Source organism: Esox lucius, chromosome 19, assembly GCF_011004845.1.
Source record: "Esox lucius isolate fEsoLuc1 chromosome 19, fEsoLuc1.pri, whole genome shotgun sequence".
Classification (NCBI taxonomy): Eukaryota; Metazoa; Chordata; class Actinopteri; order Esociformes; family Esocidae; genus Esox; species Esox lucius.
The window spans coordinates 38,810,628-38,830,688 of NC_047587.1; the positions used below are offsets into that span (position 1 = coordinate 38,810,628).

The following is a 20,061-nucleotide window of genomic DNA, read 5'->3' on the forward strand; positions in this document are numbered from 1 at the left end:
TCTTTGAATGTTACCTTTATCTTATAGGACTTCATAAATGCCAAAGAGTCTTTTGTTTCTCCCGCTGTCCTGCGCCGTGTGACTGGGCATGTAAACACAACACACACACTGTTTACCCTTCTGATGTCTTGTGATGGATGCTGTCAGGCAGACCCTTTTTTCTAATCCCAGCATGCTCCTTTTTTTGCATTATTCTTCCTGCTGTGAGACCCAGTGTGACTTTGACGAGGATTCGCTCTCCCACTGCTTTGTCTTTCCAGTCCAGGGAGCTTGAGTAATCAGCGTAGTTACTGACTGCCGGCATGTTGTCCGGGACGTATCAAGGAGCCTGGGATATATTCCGGATATTGGAAGTGGCTGCTGTTTTGGTTAACGACCTGTTTCGTGTTCTTTTGGAGCAGCTGGGTGTCGGAAAATACGGGTTTTGAATTATGTATGCAATTTAAACATCTTTAGTACATGTATGCTTCAAGGCTTTGACCTTCTCTGTTGGTCAGCTGTTTGCCGAGGTGTTCAGTAAGGGCATGCCAAATGCAGTAGTGGCATATAGACTTGAGGATGTTTGATGACAAACCCCCCAAAATAGGCATGTTTTGACATGTGAGACTTGATAGGATTTTGGAGTTATTTGCTGAGACTTGGGAGTGGCAGTTTAGCGAAGAAAGAGGCCAACGCCAACTCACAATTCCGCAAGACATGCTCAAACATCCAACTGGTGAAATCGGCATCTCTCATACATGCTGGGTATGTTGTGTTCTGTAAAGCCTTTTGTCCTCCTCTTTTGCCTGGTGTGTTAAGGATCTCATCTCAAAAATGTTGTTGAGTTTACCTTCCCCATACAACTTTTCTTAGTCTCATGGGAAATAACAGTACGGTTTACACCAACGCTGCCCTGGAATGCGTTGTTACTAAGCAACAAACAGTGTTTCAAGAACTGAGTCAGTGCATGCTGTTAAGGCTTGTGGCCCGGCTGACCTGTTACTGCTTGGGTGTATTCTGATGCGTTACAGTCCAGAAGTGTGTTGTACTGACGTTCACAAATACACACCCGTTTAAACCCACTGCCCTTTTAGACACAGTCCTGTAAAACGTGAGAACTTGAGCAGGCCATGACATCATAAAAGGGCTATCGTCTGAGATGAAGCTCTGTACTGTTTGGACCATTTGTGCGTTTTTACCCCCATTTCCCTCCATCTGCCGCCAGCTGTGGCCTCTCAGCTTGTTCGTTTCCCTGTAGGGTCTAACAAAAGGTACTAGAAGATCAAGTGTGGCTCTGAAGTGTCCATGGCACCAGTCCATTTGAATGTCACCTCTTGCTCTTTGACGTTCTAGCATTTAATCTCAGCCAATCGGAAAGATGCTCTTTTCCCATGATTCTCCTAGAACTTCTCTTGCTGGCAATTCAGGTAACACGGTTAACAATGGATGTCAGTCTTATACTTCTGTGTAACCCTGTTTGATTAACTGAACTAAGGGCTGCCCACCGCCTGGTCCTGTAAACAGGACATCGTCCTTTTCATTTTATTTCCCTCTGCAGCTGTTTAAAACGACGGATTGATTGATTTACATAGAAATTGGCTTCTTGGCAAGAAAAGCATATCTCCCTAGGAAAGCCTTGTAAAAAATGATGGACTGAAGCCTGAAAGGCTATGGTGAGTTTCTGCAGAATATTCCACAATCCTCTTCTGTCGGAGTGGCTCTGCAAAACCTCATAAGGAATATCCCACTTCGTTTTCTTCAAGCAAGACCTTGCAAAATGAAAGACTGCTCGATCTATGCAGACAGCAGGTAAAATGATGAGCAAAGTAAACCTAAGAAGCTAGAAGTATATAATTCCCCCCAAAGGATGAGATGGGGCACTGGCTTGCTCCTGGGCAAACACAGTAAATGAATATTCAATGGCTCTGTTCCTTGGATAACTATTTACAAGAAGGAACGAGTGTGCACTGCCACAGTACTCCAGAATGGTCTGCTCCTCCGCTCCCTAGTCTCTGCCCCTCTTCAGAGCAGGCCTAATTCACTGTGTCGGAAAAGACTGTTTTGTGTCTGCGCTGTAGCCGAATTAGCCATGGAAATGACTTGGCAGTGCAGCGGATTCCTATTTGCTCTTGTGCACTTGTGAGAGCTGTCGCATCTAAAGGTCAGAGCCCCTTCAAATTGAAGTCACAGAAGTCTGTTTGATCTTAACTCCAAGAAACTGGCGTTAGACTTAAGTGCTCCCAGCCTGAGTTAACACACTTTGTCAACGATAGACTAAAGATCTAGATGTGCTTTTTGCAGTCTTGATTTTGTCACCCAGTTGTTCCCAAGCTTTTACATGAGATTAATGTAGTTAACATAATACGTTGTGAATCGTTGGCAGTGTCGTGGCACACACAAAAAAAGGCCTTGATACCCAGGTGAAGCTGGCGTACCTGTTGCAACACTGTTGTAAATAATTGTAATTTTTCTGGTTTTACACACACAAAACGTAGACACTATCAACTGGACTGGAGTATTCCAAACAGATACTCATACTGACAACTCCTCCCCCTTCTCTAGATGTCCTCACTCCTCTCCTTCTTTTCCCCCTCGTCTCCAAATATCACCTAACCCTGGTTCTCTCCCTCCTGTTCTCCAGAAAAAGGTGGTGGAGCAGCTGAGGAAGGACCTGCTGGTGAAGCAGGAGCCGGAAGTCAAGGCGCAGGTGCCGGCTGTGGACAAACACGTTCTGCAGATTCCTTCGTCCGCCACCCTGCAGGCCCTGCATCAGACAACACACAGCCAGGCCCTGCAGCAGGTAAGCCACTACGCATCCTGTCCTCCGCCCTTTCTCAGCCATTTGTCACGCCGCCCAAAGAGTTGTCGTGTACTTTGGTGTAGTTTTGGTTCCCAAAATTCCCCAAATCCCAAAACATTATTATATTTTTGAGTGTTTTTTTGCATTCCTGTGTTCAGCACAACTTAAAATCCTAAATAGGGAGTTTTAAAAGAAGTTGCTTCTTTTCTAGATGGCATTAGATACGTTATAATCCTAAACAATGCCAGTTATTTGTCATTCTCGGCAGTACTTCTCTGTTGTCAGACCTCACGGGTCCCAGGCTTCACCAGACGGATGGACACAGCCTGTTAACTCTGTCCTTCTTTGCTCTGTAGATTTATCTCCAGCTCTTAGCGAGATGGGAAGTGCTCGGCTGGCAGGTTTCCTGTGGTGTTTGATATAATCAGAGTTACAGACGTCTGCAGCGTTTCTCTGGCCCAGGCCCTGATGGCAATTGGAAACGACTTGGCTGGTAGAATTGCTGACTGGGCCCTGTTCTTCTGACCTACTTGCCAGTTGGGAAGAGGTTGTGGTAGGGGTGTGTTAGTAGAGTGGGGTAACATATGGGTCCTGTTGACGGGAGGATGCCCCCCATCCTCCAGGGACCTTTTTATTGAAGTTGGCCCTAGTAGTACTTTGTTCATTCGCCCTTTGCTACAATTTCTGTCAAGCCATTTACGCATGGAATTTGATGCATGTGAATCCAACACACAAAACGCAATGCCACTGCCTCAGCAACGTGGCGTTTCCATTGGAAACTAATGTACATTTCCTGCGATGATGATGTGTGTGTGTTTGAGGCACAAGTCCTAACAGACCTACTGTTTGTTTGATATCTGGAAAAGAGGGGCTTGGAGACTGTGGGGATTCTATCACTTTAGATTTCAACCCTAGAAACTTAGCACCTAAATCTCCCAGCATCTAATTCTAATCATTTTAAATTCTTGATCAAAAGCGACTAATATAAAGACGGGTCACAAATTAAAGGAAAAACCTGAATAAATGTGTGGAGAAACATAACGAATACTGATGCTTCCAAACAGGTAAGCATGATACAGCTAAGCAATTTAACATCCTGTCATGCTCTGTAGCCTGTTGAAAATGCTGAGCAGGCCTAGTTGACCTCGATTTGAAATCAAGATGGCAAGAGGAAAGGATCTTATTGACTTTTAGAGAGGATTCAATGTTGGGGCATGGATGGCAGGAGCTTCAGTCACAAAGACTGCTCAATTAGCTAGTGTTTCACTCGAAACTGTGTCTAAAGTTACATCTACATTTAGATCAGTGGGACAGACATCAGTAAATGGGGTCGGAAATTGTGGTTGAAAGCACAAATTTGAGGACCATGATGCTCGTGAATTACTAAGGAAAAACAGAAGAGCAACTCTTTCCGAGGTGACTGAGAATGTCAATTCAGGACATGATCAGACTGTCAGGAAAAGCAGTCCATCGAGAACTACACACAGGGGGGTATTTTGGTAGGATTGCAGTGCATAAGCCCCTCATTACAATGTTTTTCCTTGCATTTTTCACCCATCTTTATATGCATAATAGGCTAATACATTTATAGTCAAGTATTACATTAACCGGATCGTTATAGTTCCAAACCAATCTACTCATACAAAAGTTCTGTACTAAAATACATGCAAAAGAGACTTAAGAATAATTTCGGTCAACAGACCAAGAAGTAGAAATAATTCACTTTCTATTATCAGAATGCTTACTTTTCCTCTTTTTAAACTTTTTTTCAAGAAACTATGTTGTCAGGCATTTTAATAATTTAATTCAGCATTGAGACAGGGAAAAGAGAGGTTTTTGCTGAAAAATCATTGGGTGTGATTCAGGCCCACGATGCAGCTCTGTGGACTGTTGGACCATCCGATGACACACATTTCCACCGTTCTCCCTTTTCCCTCCATGCCTCGATGTATCACCTATTTCCTCTTTTCCTCTTTCTTTCTCTCAGAAGACACCGGCTGTCACCCCTGTCCTCACCACTAAGACTCTACCTCTAGTGCTGAAAGCTGCCACTCACAGCATGCCTGCCTCGGTCATGGCACCACGCCCTGCCACTGTCGCCATGGTGACTGCTCTCAGCCACTCCAAGCCCGGCGCCGTCAACTCTGACGTCATCTCGAACTCCCAGAACACCCCGGTGAACCTTCAGGTGGCTATCAAGTCGACCGGTCAGGTTTCCGAGCCCGTTCGATTGGTGTCGAAGAATGCTGTTGTGGTACGGGTTGTTTAACTTCCTGTACATTGTAGTGTCACTGTGATTCTTTCAAGTTGTTTTCTTTTAACTTGATGACGGTTTAGGAAACCCCAACATGTTTTCTTTTTCTTCAAATGAAGACAAGGCTTTTACACAGGCAGTCAATTTCTGAGGTTTTTACTGTCTAGTCTTTGACCAATCAGATCAGCTTTGAGAAAGAGCTGATCAGATTGGTCAAAAGATGAACTAGATGATAAAGCAAGAATTGGGGTGCCTGATTAAATGCTGACCTAGTGTCTTAGAGCAAACTGGGTAGAACTGTTATCATTTTCTTTGTTGAAAACCGTGTCTCTTAATGAGGAGGCGCTTTGAGGCGGTGGTGCGAGGTGGCCCTTTGCAGTTATTTCTCTCTGCGAAGTCCGAATTTCAGTTAAAACGGTTGTCTGCAGCTCAATAGAGAGAATACAGTATTTGCTGTGGTTTTGTCTCAGGTGCAGGCCACCACCACCCCCACCTCAGCACAGCCAATCAAAGTTCCTCAGTTTGTCCCTCCTCCTAGACTGACGCCTCGACCCACCTTTCAACCACAGGTGCGTCCCAGTAAGACCTGCCCCCTAACCCCCCACCCCCACCCTACACCAGTATTATCCAATGTGTGAGTGGCCACATGCAAGAAGGCCTCCACTGAGCTGTCAGTAGAGGACAACAGTGTGGTTGTAGGACACGAGCTAGTTGTAGTCTTGGCTACATAGACCTCAACTATTGTGGTTCCGTTCATACCCTTTCCTCGTGTTCTACCGCTTTCAGAATGATGTGTGCTTATGTCGTTGCGTTTGTCTGTGTTAATACCGTCATCTGCCGCTTTTCTTTTCCTTTGTGGTGAAACACTTGTTGTCCTGCAGCTTCTGAGTCTTTTTTGTTTTGGCTGTTGGTATGGTCACCTGTTTTTATCCCTGGGTGTGAACGTGAGAAGTAAGATCCTGTTAATGAGGCGTGTAATGCCACTGGGAGCTCCGGGTCTTTACATTGGTCTCATTCTTAGAGTTCTATAAGTCAATCCAACCAGGGATTCGACCCAAAACACACGTGGTTGGGTATGGTGTGTTGTACTCCCGGGAAGCTACGAAGAACGCGGTATACTTTGTATAGTCTGGGAACACCAGCAAAGCTGAAGGAACACCAGCAAAACCATCTAGGTCGCCAGTATATTTGCTGGCTTTGCCGGTGTTCCTTTTAAGAAATGAATGACGGCTAATATTTGGTAACCTGTCACTTTTACTTGCAACTTGTTAAGTGTTCCTTGTTCGGTAACGATAGTTTCCTCCATCTACCGTGATATCTCAGAGCACCACATTGGCATTACTTTTCCTTGGACAGTCCCGCTCACATGCTCTTGTCAAGACACCCGTGCCCCAATATGCCCCCTGTTGGCTTTTCGACCGACTGTCTGACCCCTGACCCATCCTTCCCGACTCAGGTCCGGCCAAAGCCTACTGCTCCCAACAACAACGTGGCCATTGCCCCAGCGCCCCCACCACCGATGATGGCGGCCCCCCAGCTGCTCCAGCGGGGCTCTGTGATGCTGACCACCAAGCTGAGCTCCTCCTCGCTTCCCTCCAGCGCCGGGCCCATCCACCAGGTGCGCATCGTCAATGGCCAGCCCTGCGCAGCCCTGGGCACCAAGAGCGGCCAGCCCACCGCCACCGTGACGGGCATCGTCATCACGGCCCCGGCCTCTGCGTGCCTGGCCACCCCCACGCAGACACTGCAGATCAGCGGCCTAGCCTCAGACGCCAAGGTCAGTGGTTTGTCCCTTTTCATGGATTTTCATTTCCAGGGGTTAGGAAAGTGACCTTTCTCCAAATGAAAGTGGTGGCATGCTACACGGGAACTCTGTCAGTCAGGGGTGTATTAGCTTTGTTTTCCTTCCGCTTGTTTCCAGACTGTTAAAGCTCACGGGGGGTCGGGACAGAAGAAGTTGGCGAGCAGCACTCCTCCTCCATCTCCAGCCCCAAGGCCCAAGAGAGAGGACAATCCCCAGGTACTGTGGGAGCCGAAGATCAGGCTTCAGAGCAAACCTGGACTTGAACCTACATAACAAATACAATACCATTTTACTGTTTGTCAGTGTCAGTCAAATAATCAGATGTACCTGAAGAAACACTATGAACATGTACGTTTATGATGTATAAAGTTTATGTTGATCAAGATGTTAGGAGTTCTAACATGGGGAATCATTTCTGCAGGGTTTGTTCATTGGCCTAGTCAGAGAGCAAGGGCTGTTTGTGCTGCTATGTCTTGAGAACTCTGAAACCTTCATGGGATACATCAAAACCTTTTTGCCTAGAATACATAAATAGATACAGTATATTACAGAGGTGCAAAACCTCTGTAAATCTTCAGCATTATTGCTGTTTTATTCATGGTTTGGAACAAGTTTCCTCCGCGGCAGTTTGTCAAAGTAGCCAGTAGACCTGTCTGTGTTTGTTAGCACAGGTTGTCTTGGGACAGCGGAGTTACTTTCAAAGGTTAGGAGCTTTTGTCATGTTAGAACGACCCTGTCTGACGGTGGACCGTGGAGTGTGGACCTAAAATATCCTTTTTATTGTCCCCTCCAGAAACTCGCCTTCATGGTGTCCCTTGGGCTTGTCACCCATGACCATTTGGAAGGTGAGCACCGCCAGTTAGGCCTGAAGTAAATCCTGCTTCGCCTGCATTACCTAGATGTTTTTTTCTCCAATGCCTGTGTTGAAAAGCTGCTCTTTTATTATAGAAATTCAGAGCAGGAGGCAGGAGCGTAAGAGACGAACAACGGCGAATCCGGTGTACAGTGGAGCTGTGTTTGAGCCGGAGGTATGGACTGACGGAAGTGTTTCATATTACTCTGTACGCTTCAGTGGCGTGCAGATCAAACAAAACACACTGTGTAACGTGACCATAGCGTGCACCGTTCTGCCAGCATGTGAACGTCTGAACGGAGCTTATGACAAGTAGGTTGTGTGAGCTAGCAACGCAATAGACTGGGCAGCCGATTCACAGTTGGATTTCTCCCCCCCATACTTGTTCCTGCTCATACGGCCTGCAGAGGAAGAAGAGCGCAGTGACCTACCTAAACACTCCCCTGCACCAGGGCACCAGGAAGAGAGGTCAGTATTCACTCAACACACTGTCAGAATTCGCTCAACACGTTCTCCAGTATTCACTCAACATGCTGTAAACACCTGCACGTACATCTGTTCCAATGCCCAGGGGCAGAAAATTTACAGACTGGTCCAAAAGCATACATTTTTAAAGTTGAGCAAAAAATAAAAAAATGTATAAAATGAATCAAAAATACTTAGCTACAGTGTGTTGTTAACTTCAAACATTCTGGAATTTATATTATTTGAAATTCTCTTGGCCACAGAGATTTTTTTTAGTAGTATAAATAACAAATTGGCACCCCAGTTTTCAATGTACCACCACACTTTTGTGAGGATGACATGTTTGAAGAAGTTTTTTGAGATTAGAGAACTCAGAGGGATCTTCGACACTTGATACTGTATTTTTAATGACCATATAGACTACCCTTATCAATTCAACAGACATTTTCAATTGGTTGCATGTAGAGAGACTGATATTTAGATGTTGGTGCCAATTCTAGTCTGTGGATTTCGATGTGTGCTTAGGGTTGTCGTTTTATTGGGCGATCTACTTCTGGCCAAGTATAGCCTCCAGGTTTTTGCCTGAATTGTTTTGGTAATAATAGACTTACATTGTTTCATAATAATTCAGGAGTAATTATCTCTTTCTCTGAGCAATTGTAATAGCATAAAGAAAATGATTCATTTTTGCTTATCTTCATGGTGAGGTGCGAGTAATTTTTGGACCTGGCTGTATAGATTGCACAGTTGGTCTATATTTGATGCTTGTTTGTTCTAATGTACTCAATGTAAATGGGACTAAATGTGGTGAATGGCTCTTACACACTAAACTTGCTCTGCTGACCCATCTGTGCTTGCTGGCTGAAGACTGCTCTTCTGACCTTGAAGACTTGACGACAAAGACTTCCTTTTCTCTAACTACCAATTCTTTGTATTCATTTCAACGATTTTGTGGAAACCACAAGATTCTGGTGAAAAGAATAATAGTTTGTGTCACAATATAACTTTTGGCAGATGTTTTTATTTGAAATTAGTTTTTAAACTGTGTTCATTTGTTGATCCTTGCAGTAAACAGATTGGCTTTATCTAGTGTCCCTTTCCCAGCAACTTTTAGCTGAATGGAAGCATCTGACAAGTTATTTCCTCTGAGGTTGACTGTAGCCTTTAGAGGTCCTAGTGAACAGGTGTACAGGTGCTGGTCATCAAATTAGAATATCATCAAAACTTTTTATTTCAGTAATTCCATTCAAAAAGTAAAACTTGTATAATGTATACATTCATTCCACGCAGACTGATATATTTGAAGTGTTTATTTCTTTTAATTTTGATGATTATAACTGACAACTAATGAAAGCCCCAAATACAGTATCTCAGAAAATGTTTATATTGTGAAAAGGTTCAATATTGAAGACACCTGGTGCCACACTCTAATCAGCTAATTAACCCAAAACACCTGCAAAGGCCTTTAATTGGTCTCTCAGTCTAGTTCTGTAGGCAACACAATCATGGGGAAGACTGCTGACTTGACAGCTGTCCAAAAGACGACCATTGACACCTTGCACAAGGAGGGCAAGACACAAAAGTTCATAGCTAAAGAGGCTGGCAGTTCACAGAGCTCTGTGTCCAAGCACATTAATAGAGAGGCGAAGGGAAGGAAAAGATGTACAAGCGTACAAGCAATAGGGATAACCGCATCCTGGAGAGGATTGTGAAACAAAATCCATTCAAAAATGTGGAGGAGATTCACAAAGAGTGGACTGCAGCTGGAGTCAGTGCTTCAAGAACCACCACGCACAGACTTATGCAAGACATGGGTTTCAGCTGTCACATTCCTTGTGTAAAGCCACTCTTGAACAAGACACAGCGCCAGAAGCGTCTCGCCTGAGTTAAAGACAAAAAGGACTGGACTGCTGCTGAGTTATGTTCTCTGATGAAAGTACATTTTGCATTTCCTTTGGAAATCAATGTCCAGAGTCTGGAGGAAGAGAGGAGAGGCACATAATCCACTTTGCTTGAAGTCCAGTGTAAAGTTTCCACAGTCAGTAATGGTTTGAGGTGCCATGTCATCTACTGGTGTTGGTCCACTGTGTTTTCTGAGGTCCAAGGTCAATGCAGCCATCTACAAGGAAGTTTTAGAGCACTTCATGCTTCCTGCTGCTGACCAACTTTATGGAGATGCAGATTTCATTTTCCAACAGGACTTGGCACCAGCACACAGTACCAAAGCTACCAGTACCTGGTTTAAGGACCATGGTATCCCTGTTCTTAATTGGCCAGCAAACTCGGCTGACCTTAACCCTATAGAAAATCTATGAGGTATTGTGAAGAGGAAGATGCGATATGCCAGACCCAACAATGCAGAAGAGCTGAAGGCCACTATCAGAGCAACCTGGGCTCTCACAACACCTGAGCAGTGCCACAGACTGATCGACTCCATGCCGCGTTGCTGCAGTAATTCAGGCAAAAGGAGCCACAACTAAGTATTGAGTGCTGTACATGCTCATACTTTTCATGTTCATACTTATCAGTTGGCCAACATTTCTAAAAATCCCTTTTTGGTATTGGTCTGCCCCCTAACCCCCCCCCCCCCCCACCCCACACCAGTATTATCCAATGTGTGAGTGGCCACATGCAAGTAATATTCACATTTTCTGAGATACTGAATATGGGATTTTCATTAGTTGTCAGTTATAATCATCACAATTAAACGAAATAAACATTTGAAATATATCAGTGTGTGTGTAATGAATGAATATGATATACAAGTTTCACTTTTTGAATGGAATTACTGACAAATCAACTTTTTGATTATATTCTAATTTTATGACCAGCACCTGTATGGATGGCTTTCTCCCTTCGACTGTCCTCTTGCCTCCAGCCACCCACTGACTGTCCTCTTGCCTCCAGCCACCCACTGACTGTCCTCTTGCCTCCAGCCACCCACTGACTGTCCTCTTGCCTCCAGCCACCCACTGACTGTCCTCTTGCCTCCAGCCACCCACTGACTGTCCTCTTGCCTCCAGCCACCCACTGACTGTCCTCTTGCCTCCAGCCACCCACTGACTGTCCTCTTGCCTCCAGCCACCCACTGACTGTCCTCTTGCCTCCAGCCACCCACTGACTGTCCTCTTGCCTCCAGCCACCCACTGACTGTCCTCTTGCCTCCAGCCACCCACTGACTGTCCTCTTGCCTCCAGCCACCCACTGACTGTCCTCTTGCCTCCAGCCACCCACTGACTGTCCTCTTGCCTCCAGCCACCCACTGACTGTCCTCTTGGCTCCAGCCACCCACTGACTGTCCTTTTGGCTCCAGCCACCCACTGACTGTCCTCTTGCCTCCAGCCACCCACTGACTGGGCTGCTGCTTCTTCTGCTTGCATGTAGCTTCTTTCTCTTAGTGCACTAACTCCGCTTTCTGTGCTTCTCCTACTCCTCCGCCCTCAACTCAACACCCCCCACCCCCCTTTTCACGCTAGCCAACGAGGACCCCCTGTCAAAGGTATGTCGGACAGACGGTTTGTTTGTGTGTTTTTTTTCCTTCCTCCCGCCTCCATCTTTTTTTGTTTGTGTTTCTTTTGTTTTTGTTTTTCGTCTGTCTCATTTCAACCCAGGTCGCCCACCCAAATACAGCAACGTTCCGGATCTGGGCAGCCACCCCCCGACCCCCCCCTTCAGCTGTCACACTGCTTCCCTGGCCCCCGAGCGGCTCAACACTGGGGGGAGCTTCCCCTTCCATGTCCAACCCCACCACACCCTCCCCCTGCCCAACCCCACTTCTGGGGATGTAAGTAGCAGCTAGTTGAGCAGAACAGCAGCTTGGACTTTCTGGGGTGTTTTCCCCTCCATTTTACTGACCTCACGTACTCTCGCCCCCCTCCAGCCTTCCCTATTTTGTACCGGATGTAATGTCCAGAGGCTGTAACCTCCCCGCCATCACACAGAAGTACTTTAGTGGTCTTAATGTTGCGGTACCTCAGCTAGAAAGACCAGAGTAGACACTTCCACACTGTCTGATCCATCATCCATCTTTTATTTCCATGTTTGATGCAGTCTTACAAAGTGAACAGTACCCCTCTCCTCAAATTCAGTACCCCTAAACGCCCTCTCGCCCTGACACAGCCTGTGTCAAATTGGTACTTCAACACTTTTCTTTTCAAGTTTGATAAGACAGGTTGGCACTCCTTTTAAATGCCATTAAACGTGCTGCACTGTTTCTGCAGTCTAAGACGTAGTGTACGTATGTAAATGAGACAACCATCCCCAGTTGCTTTTAAAACAGGCATTGCACACAAGGTCTACTTATGTTTTCTTTTGTAAGTAAAAAAAAAAGGCCCTAATATGATTGGATACACCTCAAATGAGCAAACATTGCCCCTCCCCCTCTGCCCTGCCTCTGCACACCTGATTGGTCAGGCCTAGACGGGCAGTGAAACTGATTGGTGCAATTCTTCCTGACAGGGAGACATCCATGAGGATTTCTGCACTGTGTGCAGACGCAGTGGCCAGTTGCTCATGTGTGACACATGCTCACGGGTCTATCACCTGGACTGCCTGGACCCACCCCTGAAAACCATTCCTAAAGGCATGTGGATCTGTCCCAAATGTCAAGACCAGGTAAAAGCAGCACCCGACGTACTGATCAGGGGGAAGGCACGGCCCAGCAGTCCAGTGCTTTAATGATCTAGATCAATTGGTTACTTTATTCAGCACAGGGCAGTTGGCCCAGAATATTCCACTGGTTCCGCAGAAACTTAATCTTTGCCGTAGGCGTTCCTCAGATAGCCCTTTTTTCTCCCCTTTTTCAAAGATTTTTAGATATGGCTGTTCCTTCCTTTGTAAGCTTGAACGTGATTCTGTATTGTTTTATGTAATTCTTCGCCACTCATTGTCTGTGGAGGATGGCATCTTACACTCCCATCTAATTTGTTTGGTTTGTCCGCCGTGACGTCACCAGAGGGTGACTGCACAGCAGTGTGCTTTTCTACGAATAGTTATTCCCAATACAACAACGTTGTGCTCTCCTCTCCAGATTTTGAAAAAAGAAGATGCGATTCAATGGCCTGGAACGCTGGCTATTGTTCATTCCTACATCGCCTATAAAGAAGGTATTGCTAGAGCACCATGTGTCTCCACAAACTGTGTGGTTCTGCATCGGTCAGCAGAGGCGGTGGGAGATGGAACAGTTCCATTCCCAGTGTCTCACAGAAAGATTGCTTCAAAGTCTCACTGTTGTCTGTGTTATTTCTGTTCCCTGACAGCTAAAGAGGAGGAAAAACAAAAGCTAATGAAGTGGAGTGCAGAGCTGAAACTGGAGCGGGAACAGCTGGAGCAAACCGTTAAACAACTAAGCGGCTCCATAACGGTAAGCACCAAAGGATCATTCACTAGTACCCTGTTTTTATTTGTCCTGTTTCACACACGAGTGGTTTCTCTATGGTCCTGCTGGAATAGACACAAGTGACTGGGCTGTAGAATAACCGTGTAATTATGTTATTTAATGTAATGACCTCTATAGGGTCAATTTGTTTCCCAGTGTAATTGTCCGTTAATAGCGAATCTGGCCCAGTCATTGGCTTCTATCTAAAAGAACTATGTGTTGGGCTTTGATGAATGTAGCTGACTGCTGCTGCTCTTTTATACCAGTAACAAACAGATCCAAATGAGGTTCTAACTGTTTGTTTGCGGTGTAGCAGATACAACTACTGCTCTGAGGTAACGTCTATGGCCTCAAGCAGAGTATCTCCTTTCAGCTGATGGTTAACCCTGAGCATCACAGACAGAACATGCAGCGTGCTGAAAATGTTTGCCAAATGTTGTGTTTTGCTTTGAAGCCAATAATGTCTAAACCAGAGTGGGTTTGAATAATTCGTAGCTGGGAGACTGCAGTGTTTACACCTGAGATTTAGTAGATTTGTATTGAAACACATGAAAACTGCATATAGTCCTGTATGTGGGAATTGAGATTACATAAAGGCCACTGTGAGTCTGCTACTTTTCTTGGCATGGATCCGAAATTGAAATGTATTACTTATAATGGAACTTTTGTTTTTCCTGTACGTTTTTGTTATTCCACAAAGTTATATTCATAGCTCTCACATTAGCTCAACCCCCAGTCTCTCTGAGAGCGCCAAGCTTGGACAGACATTCAAACAATAACTCAGTGATTTCTGAACCTTGACCGATGTTCAGGATTTGACACATGTTCACAGGTGTGTTTAAGTGGTCTTTTTGAGCCCCTGGGCTGCTTAATGACTAGGGAGAGGATGCAAGTAGTTGGTTTTGACACTTCCCAAAATTGAAATAAACCTCCAAAAAGTGCCAGAAGCTTCCTATAGCATCCCATCCATGTAACGCATTTCTGTGGTGTCATTAACAAATAACTATAACACGGACGTTCTTAACCCTGTTTCCGCCCCCTCCCAACAGAAATGCATGGAGACCAAAAATGCCATCCTGTCTCGACAGAAAGAAATGCAGGCTTCGTTGGAGAAGGTCAAACACTTGGTCCGCCTCATTCAGGCATTCCGTTTTAGTCCGACCGCGGAGGCAGAGGATACAGGTGCTCTCATGGCGGACCTCACGGTGGCCAGGGAGGCAAACGTCCCCGCGGACACCGCCAGGGACGCGGTCAACGCCAAGGCTGGAGCCCAAGTCATTACCAAGCCCGTGGCTGTGCCGAAGGCCGAGGCCATAGCGCAGGACGGCAGCAACATCGAAGCCAGGAAGGATGTCACCGCGGAAGCAGTAGCAGGACTCGGCACCGAGGCCGCAGTTGACGGCAGCGCTGGGCCTACCGCTGAGGTCGGCACTGTGGCAGACATCAGTCTACAATCCACGGCCAAGGTCGGCAATGCAGAGGAAGTGACGGAGGCCGTGACGGAGTCTACAGTGACGGTCAGTGCCGAGAACGCCGCCACAAACGGCACCACCGGCCTCGCATGTACTGTCGAGAGCGCGACGGAGAGGTGCTCCAACAGGGACGAGAGCTGTATTTACCACACTAACACCAACCCTGAGAACACGGTCACCAACACTAACAGCACAGAGGTGGCGGTAGGAGAGCCACAGCAAGACAGCATGAACAATGACCGCATCAGCACCAACAACAGCAAAACCTCAGAACCACCCCAGCAATCTTTGCCAGCTCTTCTTGACAGGTTGGACAGTAGAGAGTAATGTTGTGTCTATTGAAACAACCCCCCCCCCCCCCCCACCACCACCACCACCACTCCCCAGAACATCGAAATTATTTTTGCTTTCACCTTTGAAAGGTGTCCGACATTGCCAATCTATGTAAATGTTACTTGTTTCAAATGTATTGTCAGACTGTTAGTGGATATACAGGCCGATTCTGAGACTGCTCTTCAGCATCTGTGGTCTATTACTCCTGAAATGTGGGTGAAACGTTGGCTGTTGTACCAGTGTCATGCCAATTAGGGATAGAAAAGAATGGTAGTAACGGTACAAGTATGATAGTTGTGACATCAAAACCAGTGAGTGCCTACAGCAGCTGCCCTCACGTCAGGGCTTGTTTGTTAGGTTGTTGTCTGTTCCTGGGGATGCAGGTTAGAGGTCAAGGACTGCTCCCTGAACTGAGAATGCATTTCTCTGGCATTAACCAAGAGTCAACATAGAACCAAACTGTTGGCGAACCAGCTGAAGGGACAGGGCTTTAAGTTCCAAAGCATCAGTATTCGTGAACACTGAGGCGTTGGTTGAGCGTCGTTCAAAGTCAAACAGGTGATATGAGAGAGGCTTCAGTTATCCCAATACCTTCCCTTTTCCATTCCTCCCCATCCATGACCAATAACTACGGACCCATTTACACCTCAGGCAAAAATAAATCTACGTCTGCAGGTTTCAGAAGGGGGAGGCAGACTGTTTATGGAACCGACTGGTCAGGGGCTTGCTGAGGAAGACCTGGTAACAAAGACAGTCATCATGCCTGAAGTTTTCAAAAATGGTTTAGGTCCAGTGCAGTGATTTGAGAATCATTCATGAGTCAGTGTGTCAACTCTGATCACTAAATGTGAAATTGCAATAATATTGCAATGTCTAAAAAACAGAAAACACATAAATACGGTGTGTTTTTTTTATAGGAAAAGATATTCAGGTCTTCCTAGTCTTCAAAAATAAGTGCATTTCTCTTTCATAAAACAGTGGTTTGTTATTAAATGTTTGAATGGTGTACATTTGTGAGTAATTCTCCTTCAAAAGAGATGACCTTTGCATATTGTGAATTATTAAATACATTTTTATTTCTGAACTGCCAAAATGCTATTGTATCCAAATATATATAGCAGGGACATGTCCTATTACCGTATCAAGATCAAGTAAAACAATGTAATATTCAACACCATCTTGGCAATCCCCGGTAAATAAGCACTAGTGCTTATTCAACAATCTAGTAAAGATATTTTAAAAAATTCTGGAAACCGGAGGGTTTGTTGCATAAGCCCATTTAGGTTGTGGTAAGGAAAACGCCTCAAATTATTTGATTAAAGCACAAGCTTGCTGCATAACAATAAGTCATGAAGCATTTTTTGTATGTTACACAGGGAACTGAACAGAGTATGCATTTTGTTGGTTGTCATGTAATTTATCCCTAACTTGCCAATATTTTTGTATTACCCCAATTATAGGGTGTGATTGAGGCCTTGTGCAGAACAATTGCTCCTCCTCTACTAGTCTAGAAACATGCTTGGATGATAAAATTGACTAACAAACTTATTCCAAAATACTCTAGATTTGTGCTTCCTCTGGTATTTATTTTAAAACACATCAACATATCTGTCCAACATTTTATCATTTGTTAGGCAATTACCCAGGTTTTTCTGGGGTTTTTTCTCAAAAAGTTGATCATGAATTTTGCAAGACTGTTTGTCAACATTTGCACTTGATCTGTGGTAGATGTTTTCAGTGTGCCTCATGACTGGACTACAAATATTTTTTAATGCTGGGCTGTTGCATTGTATAGAATGCACAGATGGCAACATGCATATCATGTTTACTTCAATTCATAACCAATCTACATATCTTTGGAGAATGTTTGCGGTTTTGATAACAGGGATTATAAATTCCACACACAAAAAAATTCCATACAGACAAAAAACATTAAGAAACAGAATTTTCGTAATGTAGGAATTTTTTTATTCTTGGCTATGTAAAACAAATGACAACGAAGAAACAAATGATTAGTGGTGAGTTGTTATACAGATTGTTTTTGTATAATTTTTTTTAATCCATTTTTTATTTGCAAGGAAAAGGGAAGTTTGAATTCGATGCTCACACTGTAATGGCCATACTGTCTTTTTGATTGACTGAAAGGGATTTCTTCCTTCCAAGTCTCACATGGTACTACATGGTACGACCATACCTTCATCAAGAAAACAGCATTGATAAATTGGACCCCCCATGTTTTTAGAAGAGTCTCTTGAATAGAACAAAGTATTCAGACATTCAAACCTTGATTTGTCCATGTAAACGTACATTACACAGCAACTTGACCTTTGCCCCTTTCTTTAGGTACCTTGAGTGCCTTTATTCCAACAGCATATTTTGGCTCCTGACTTGCACTGTGACTTGTATTATTATGTTGCTACTCAAACACACTGGTCAGTCTTTTGTCCTTCGTCATCCCTGTGTAGGCTTCAGAATCTTCAGCGAACGGTGTATCAGAACTATATTATATAGAGCACAATTGAATCTGAATAATGGAGCTAAAGATGTAATACCTAGGGCTTTAAGTTGTCATGTATGTGAGGTTAACATTGTTTAATTTTAGTCATTTTTGTTGCATCCTTAAAAGGTGCATTTAGTTTTTGAATTGTCTTTAATTGGGGATCACCTGTAAAATCTGTGCAAATCTATCAGTGGTTTGTTCATACAGGTACACCACTTGGTAGTTTGTTCAAGTGCCACAGGAACTGGTACAATATATGTGTGAAGTGTAATTCACAAGCTCTTGTATAGGAAATTGAACAGGCAGGACTGTTGATACATGATACGTTTTGTTGTGATGCACTTTTAGTTGAATTTCCACCAAGTATTATTTTTATACAGCCTCCCCCACCCGAAGATGTGATGTGTATATAATATGATATAAACATTTTGGATTATGTCCTCATGCTCTGAATTGACCTCCCTTTTGTTGAGATTCTACAGAGGGGTTTTATGGTAGTCTAGCCAGCATTAGAAGTCAGTACAGTGCCAGTGACCATTATATGTCCTTTTGTGTTGCTTGCTTGTGCACCTTTCTTCTTTTCTCGTCCCCTCTCTTTTGTCTATTACTCGCAATAAGTTTGATCAAATAGTGCCATGTGAATCAAGCCTTGGCCTGGGCATATTGTTAAACAGACAATACAGCCCCCCCACCCTCGACACAATCTTTCTGATCAGTCCAACAAAAGTCTTTTTGAATATGCATTAATCTTGGGTTTATTTTCAAAATGTTATTAATGTCAAAGTCATACATTACACATCTCAACAAAAAATGTAAGGTTCATACAATGAAAAATCATTTGATGTGACACCTCTAGCAATAGTGTGTTAGAGTATATTTGGATTATCTAATGGCAATGTTTCAATGCCATTAACTGTGAAGTCTCTGTAATTGAGGGGGGGACATGATATGAAGGTGAGACAGAAGAGTCTCTTGGCTCGTTCTTCTCAAGGTTGTGTTTATTACATTTTTGCCTTTCGCTAATGCACCATGCTGAATGTTGTTACTTCTGGACATGGGGTGCGCTAGTGGGAAGTGGTAAAAAATGGTCTTGTCTAAAATTGTTCTGTGCTTTTGTCCTGTAAAAAAAAAAAGACACATTCAGTTAGAGCACTCATGCTCTAAAACCAATATACCCAAAGAATATTGCAAATGTGCATTTATATTTGGAAGCCTTTATGCATTTGATACATATCAGTTCATAATTTTTAAGGCTAGGTTAATTTCTGCTTCAGTATAGTGTTCACAGTAGTTGGCAGCTCTCAGATGTATGTTATTGGGCTAAAGGGTTGAAAAGTGAAAGTAGTTTGTTTTATGAATTAAAAAAATGGCATTTCCAGTTCATTCCAGATTGAATCTTCACAGTACACCCCTGTAGAGTAACTCACTTCTACATTCTCACCAGTGCATTATATTCTGTCAATGGCTTATTAATATAGTCAGGGTTTTTTCATTTCTCTTTTATGATAACGTTACCAAGTCATGATTGTGGCCTTCTAGTATTGTTGATACATTTCATCATTCATAATCCTCATCATTCAAATGTTGTGACTTCCCTGTTGTTGTGGCACCTTGAGCTTCTTACCTCATCCACTGTAAATTCAATTGGAGGAGCTTGTACTTTAAGAGTGCAAAAAGTGTCATTTAAAAAAGAAGCTTCCTTTTGGTGAAAGATGATGCATTGTAGCGATATGAATAAAAGAAACGGTTCACCTGGTGTGCTGAATTATGTGTAAATTGTTAATTACACAGATCTGAATATTTGTAAAATTGTTTGTATTTTTCATAATAATTTTAAAAGGAGTGTGTTTATTTTTTGACTTCTCTTCTGTTACAGATCTCTCTTGTTTTGTTCGACTGACATTGTGAGTGATCCGGTGGGTTTCTTACCTCTCTCCTGTATTGAGCCTATTCTGTGATGAATTATTTGTATGCAGTGTTTAGAAAATACTGTAGGGAACATGGGAAGAAGTTGATATTAGGAGCATTTGATCAATTTGTATTTATTTATTTTATCATTTTGTTAATAAATTGTCAAAAGCAGCTTGCCTTGTCATTTAGTCTGTACTCATTAACACCAATCATCTTATTTTTAGCAGCATTTTCCACAACTTAACTATTTACTCAATTATAATAACACGTGCATGTTTATTTGACTGTAAATGATGAGGATATCATAGTTGTC

The 20,061-nt window shown here is 43.8% G+C and overlaps 1 protein-coding gene across 6 annotated transcripts in view; it reads left to right on the forward strand.

Annotated features, from left to right (window-relative positions):
- The window catches only part of phf21ab (PHD finger protein 21Ab), a 30,385-nt gene extending 10,466 nt beyond the window's left edge, over positions 1-19,919 (forward strand). For 4 of the 6 annotated variants that reach the window (XM_034288214.1, XM_034288215.1, XM_034288216.1 and 1 more), the window contains exons 6-18: positions 2,621-2,779; positions 4,767-5,033; positions 5,504-5,602; positions 6,490-6,810; positions 6,955-7,053; positions 7,631-7,682; positions 7,786-7,865; positions 8,098-8,158; positions 11,632-11,939; positions 12,614-12,769; positions 13,185-13,260; positions 13,414-13,517; positions 14,582-19,919. In XM_034288214.1, the coding sequence (XP_034144105.1) occupies positions 2,621-2,779; positions 4,767-5,033; positions 5,504-5,602; positions 6,490-6,810; positions 6,955-7,053; positions 7,631-7,682; positions 7,786-7,865; positions 8,098-8,158; positions 11,632-11,939; positions 12,614-12,769; positions 13,185-13,260; positions 13,414-13,517; positions 14,582-15,331 (2,532 nt within the window). In that variant the 3' untranslated portion in view covers positions 15,332-19,919. The remainder of the gene's footprint in view (positions 1-2,620; positions 2,780-4,766; positions 5,034-5,503; positions 5,603-6,489; positions 6,811-6,954; positions 7,054-7,630; positions 7,683-7,785; positions 7,866-8,097; positions 8,159-11,631; positions 11,940-12,613; positions 12,770-13,184; positions 13,261-13,413; positions 13,518-14,581) is intronic. The other 2 variants (XM_010884274.5, XM_010884280.5) reach the window with 2 other exon arrangements.
- The last annotated feature ends 142 nt before the right edge of the window (positions 19,920-20,061 follow it).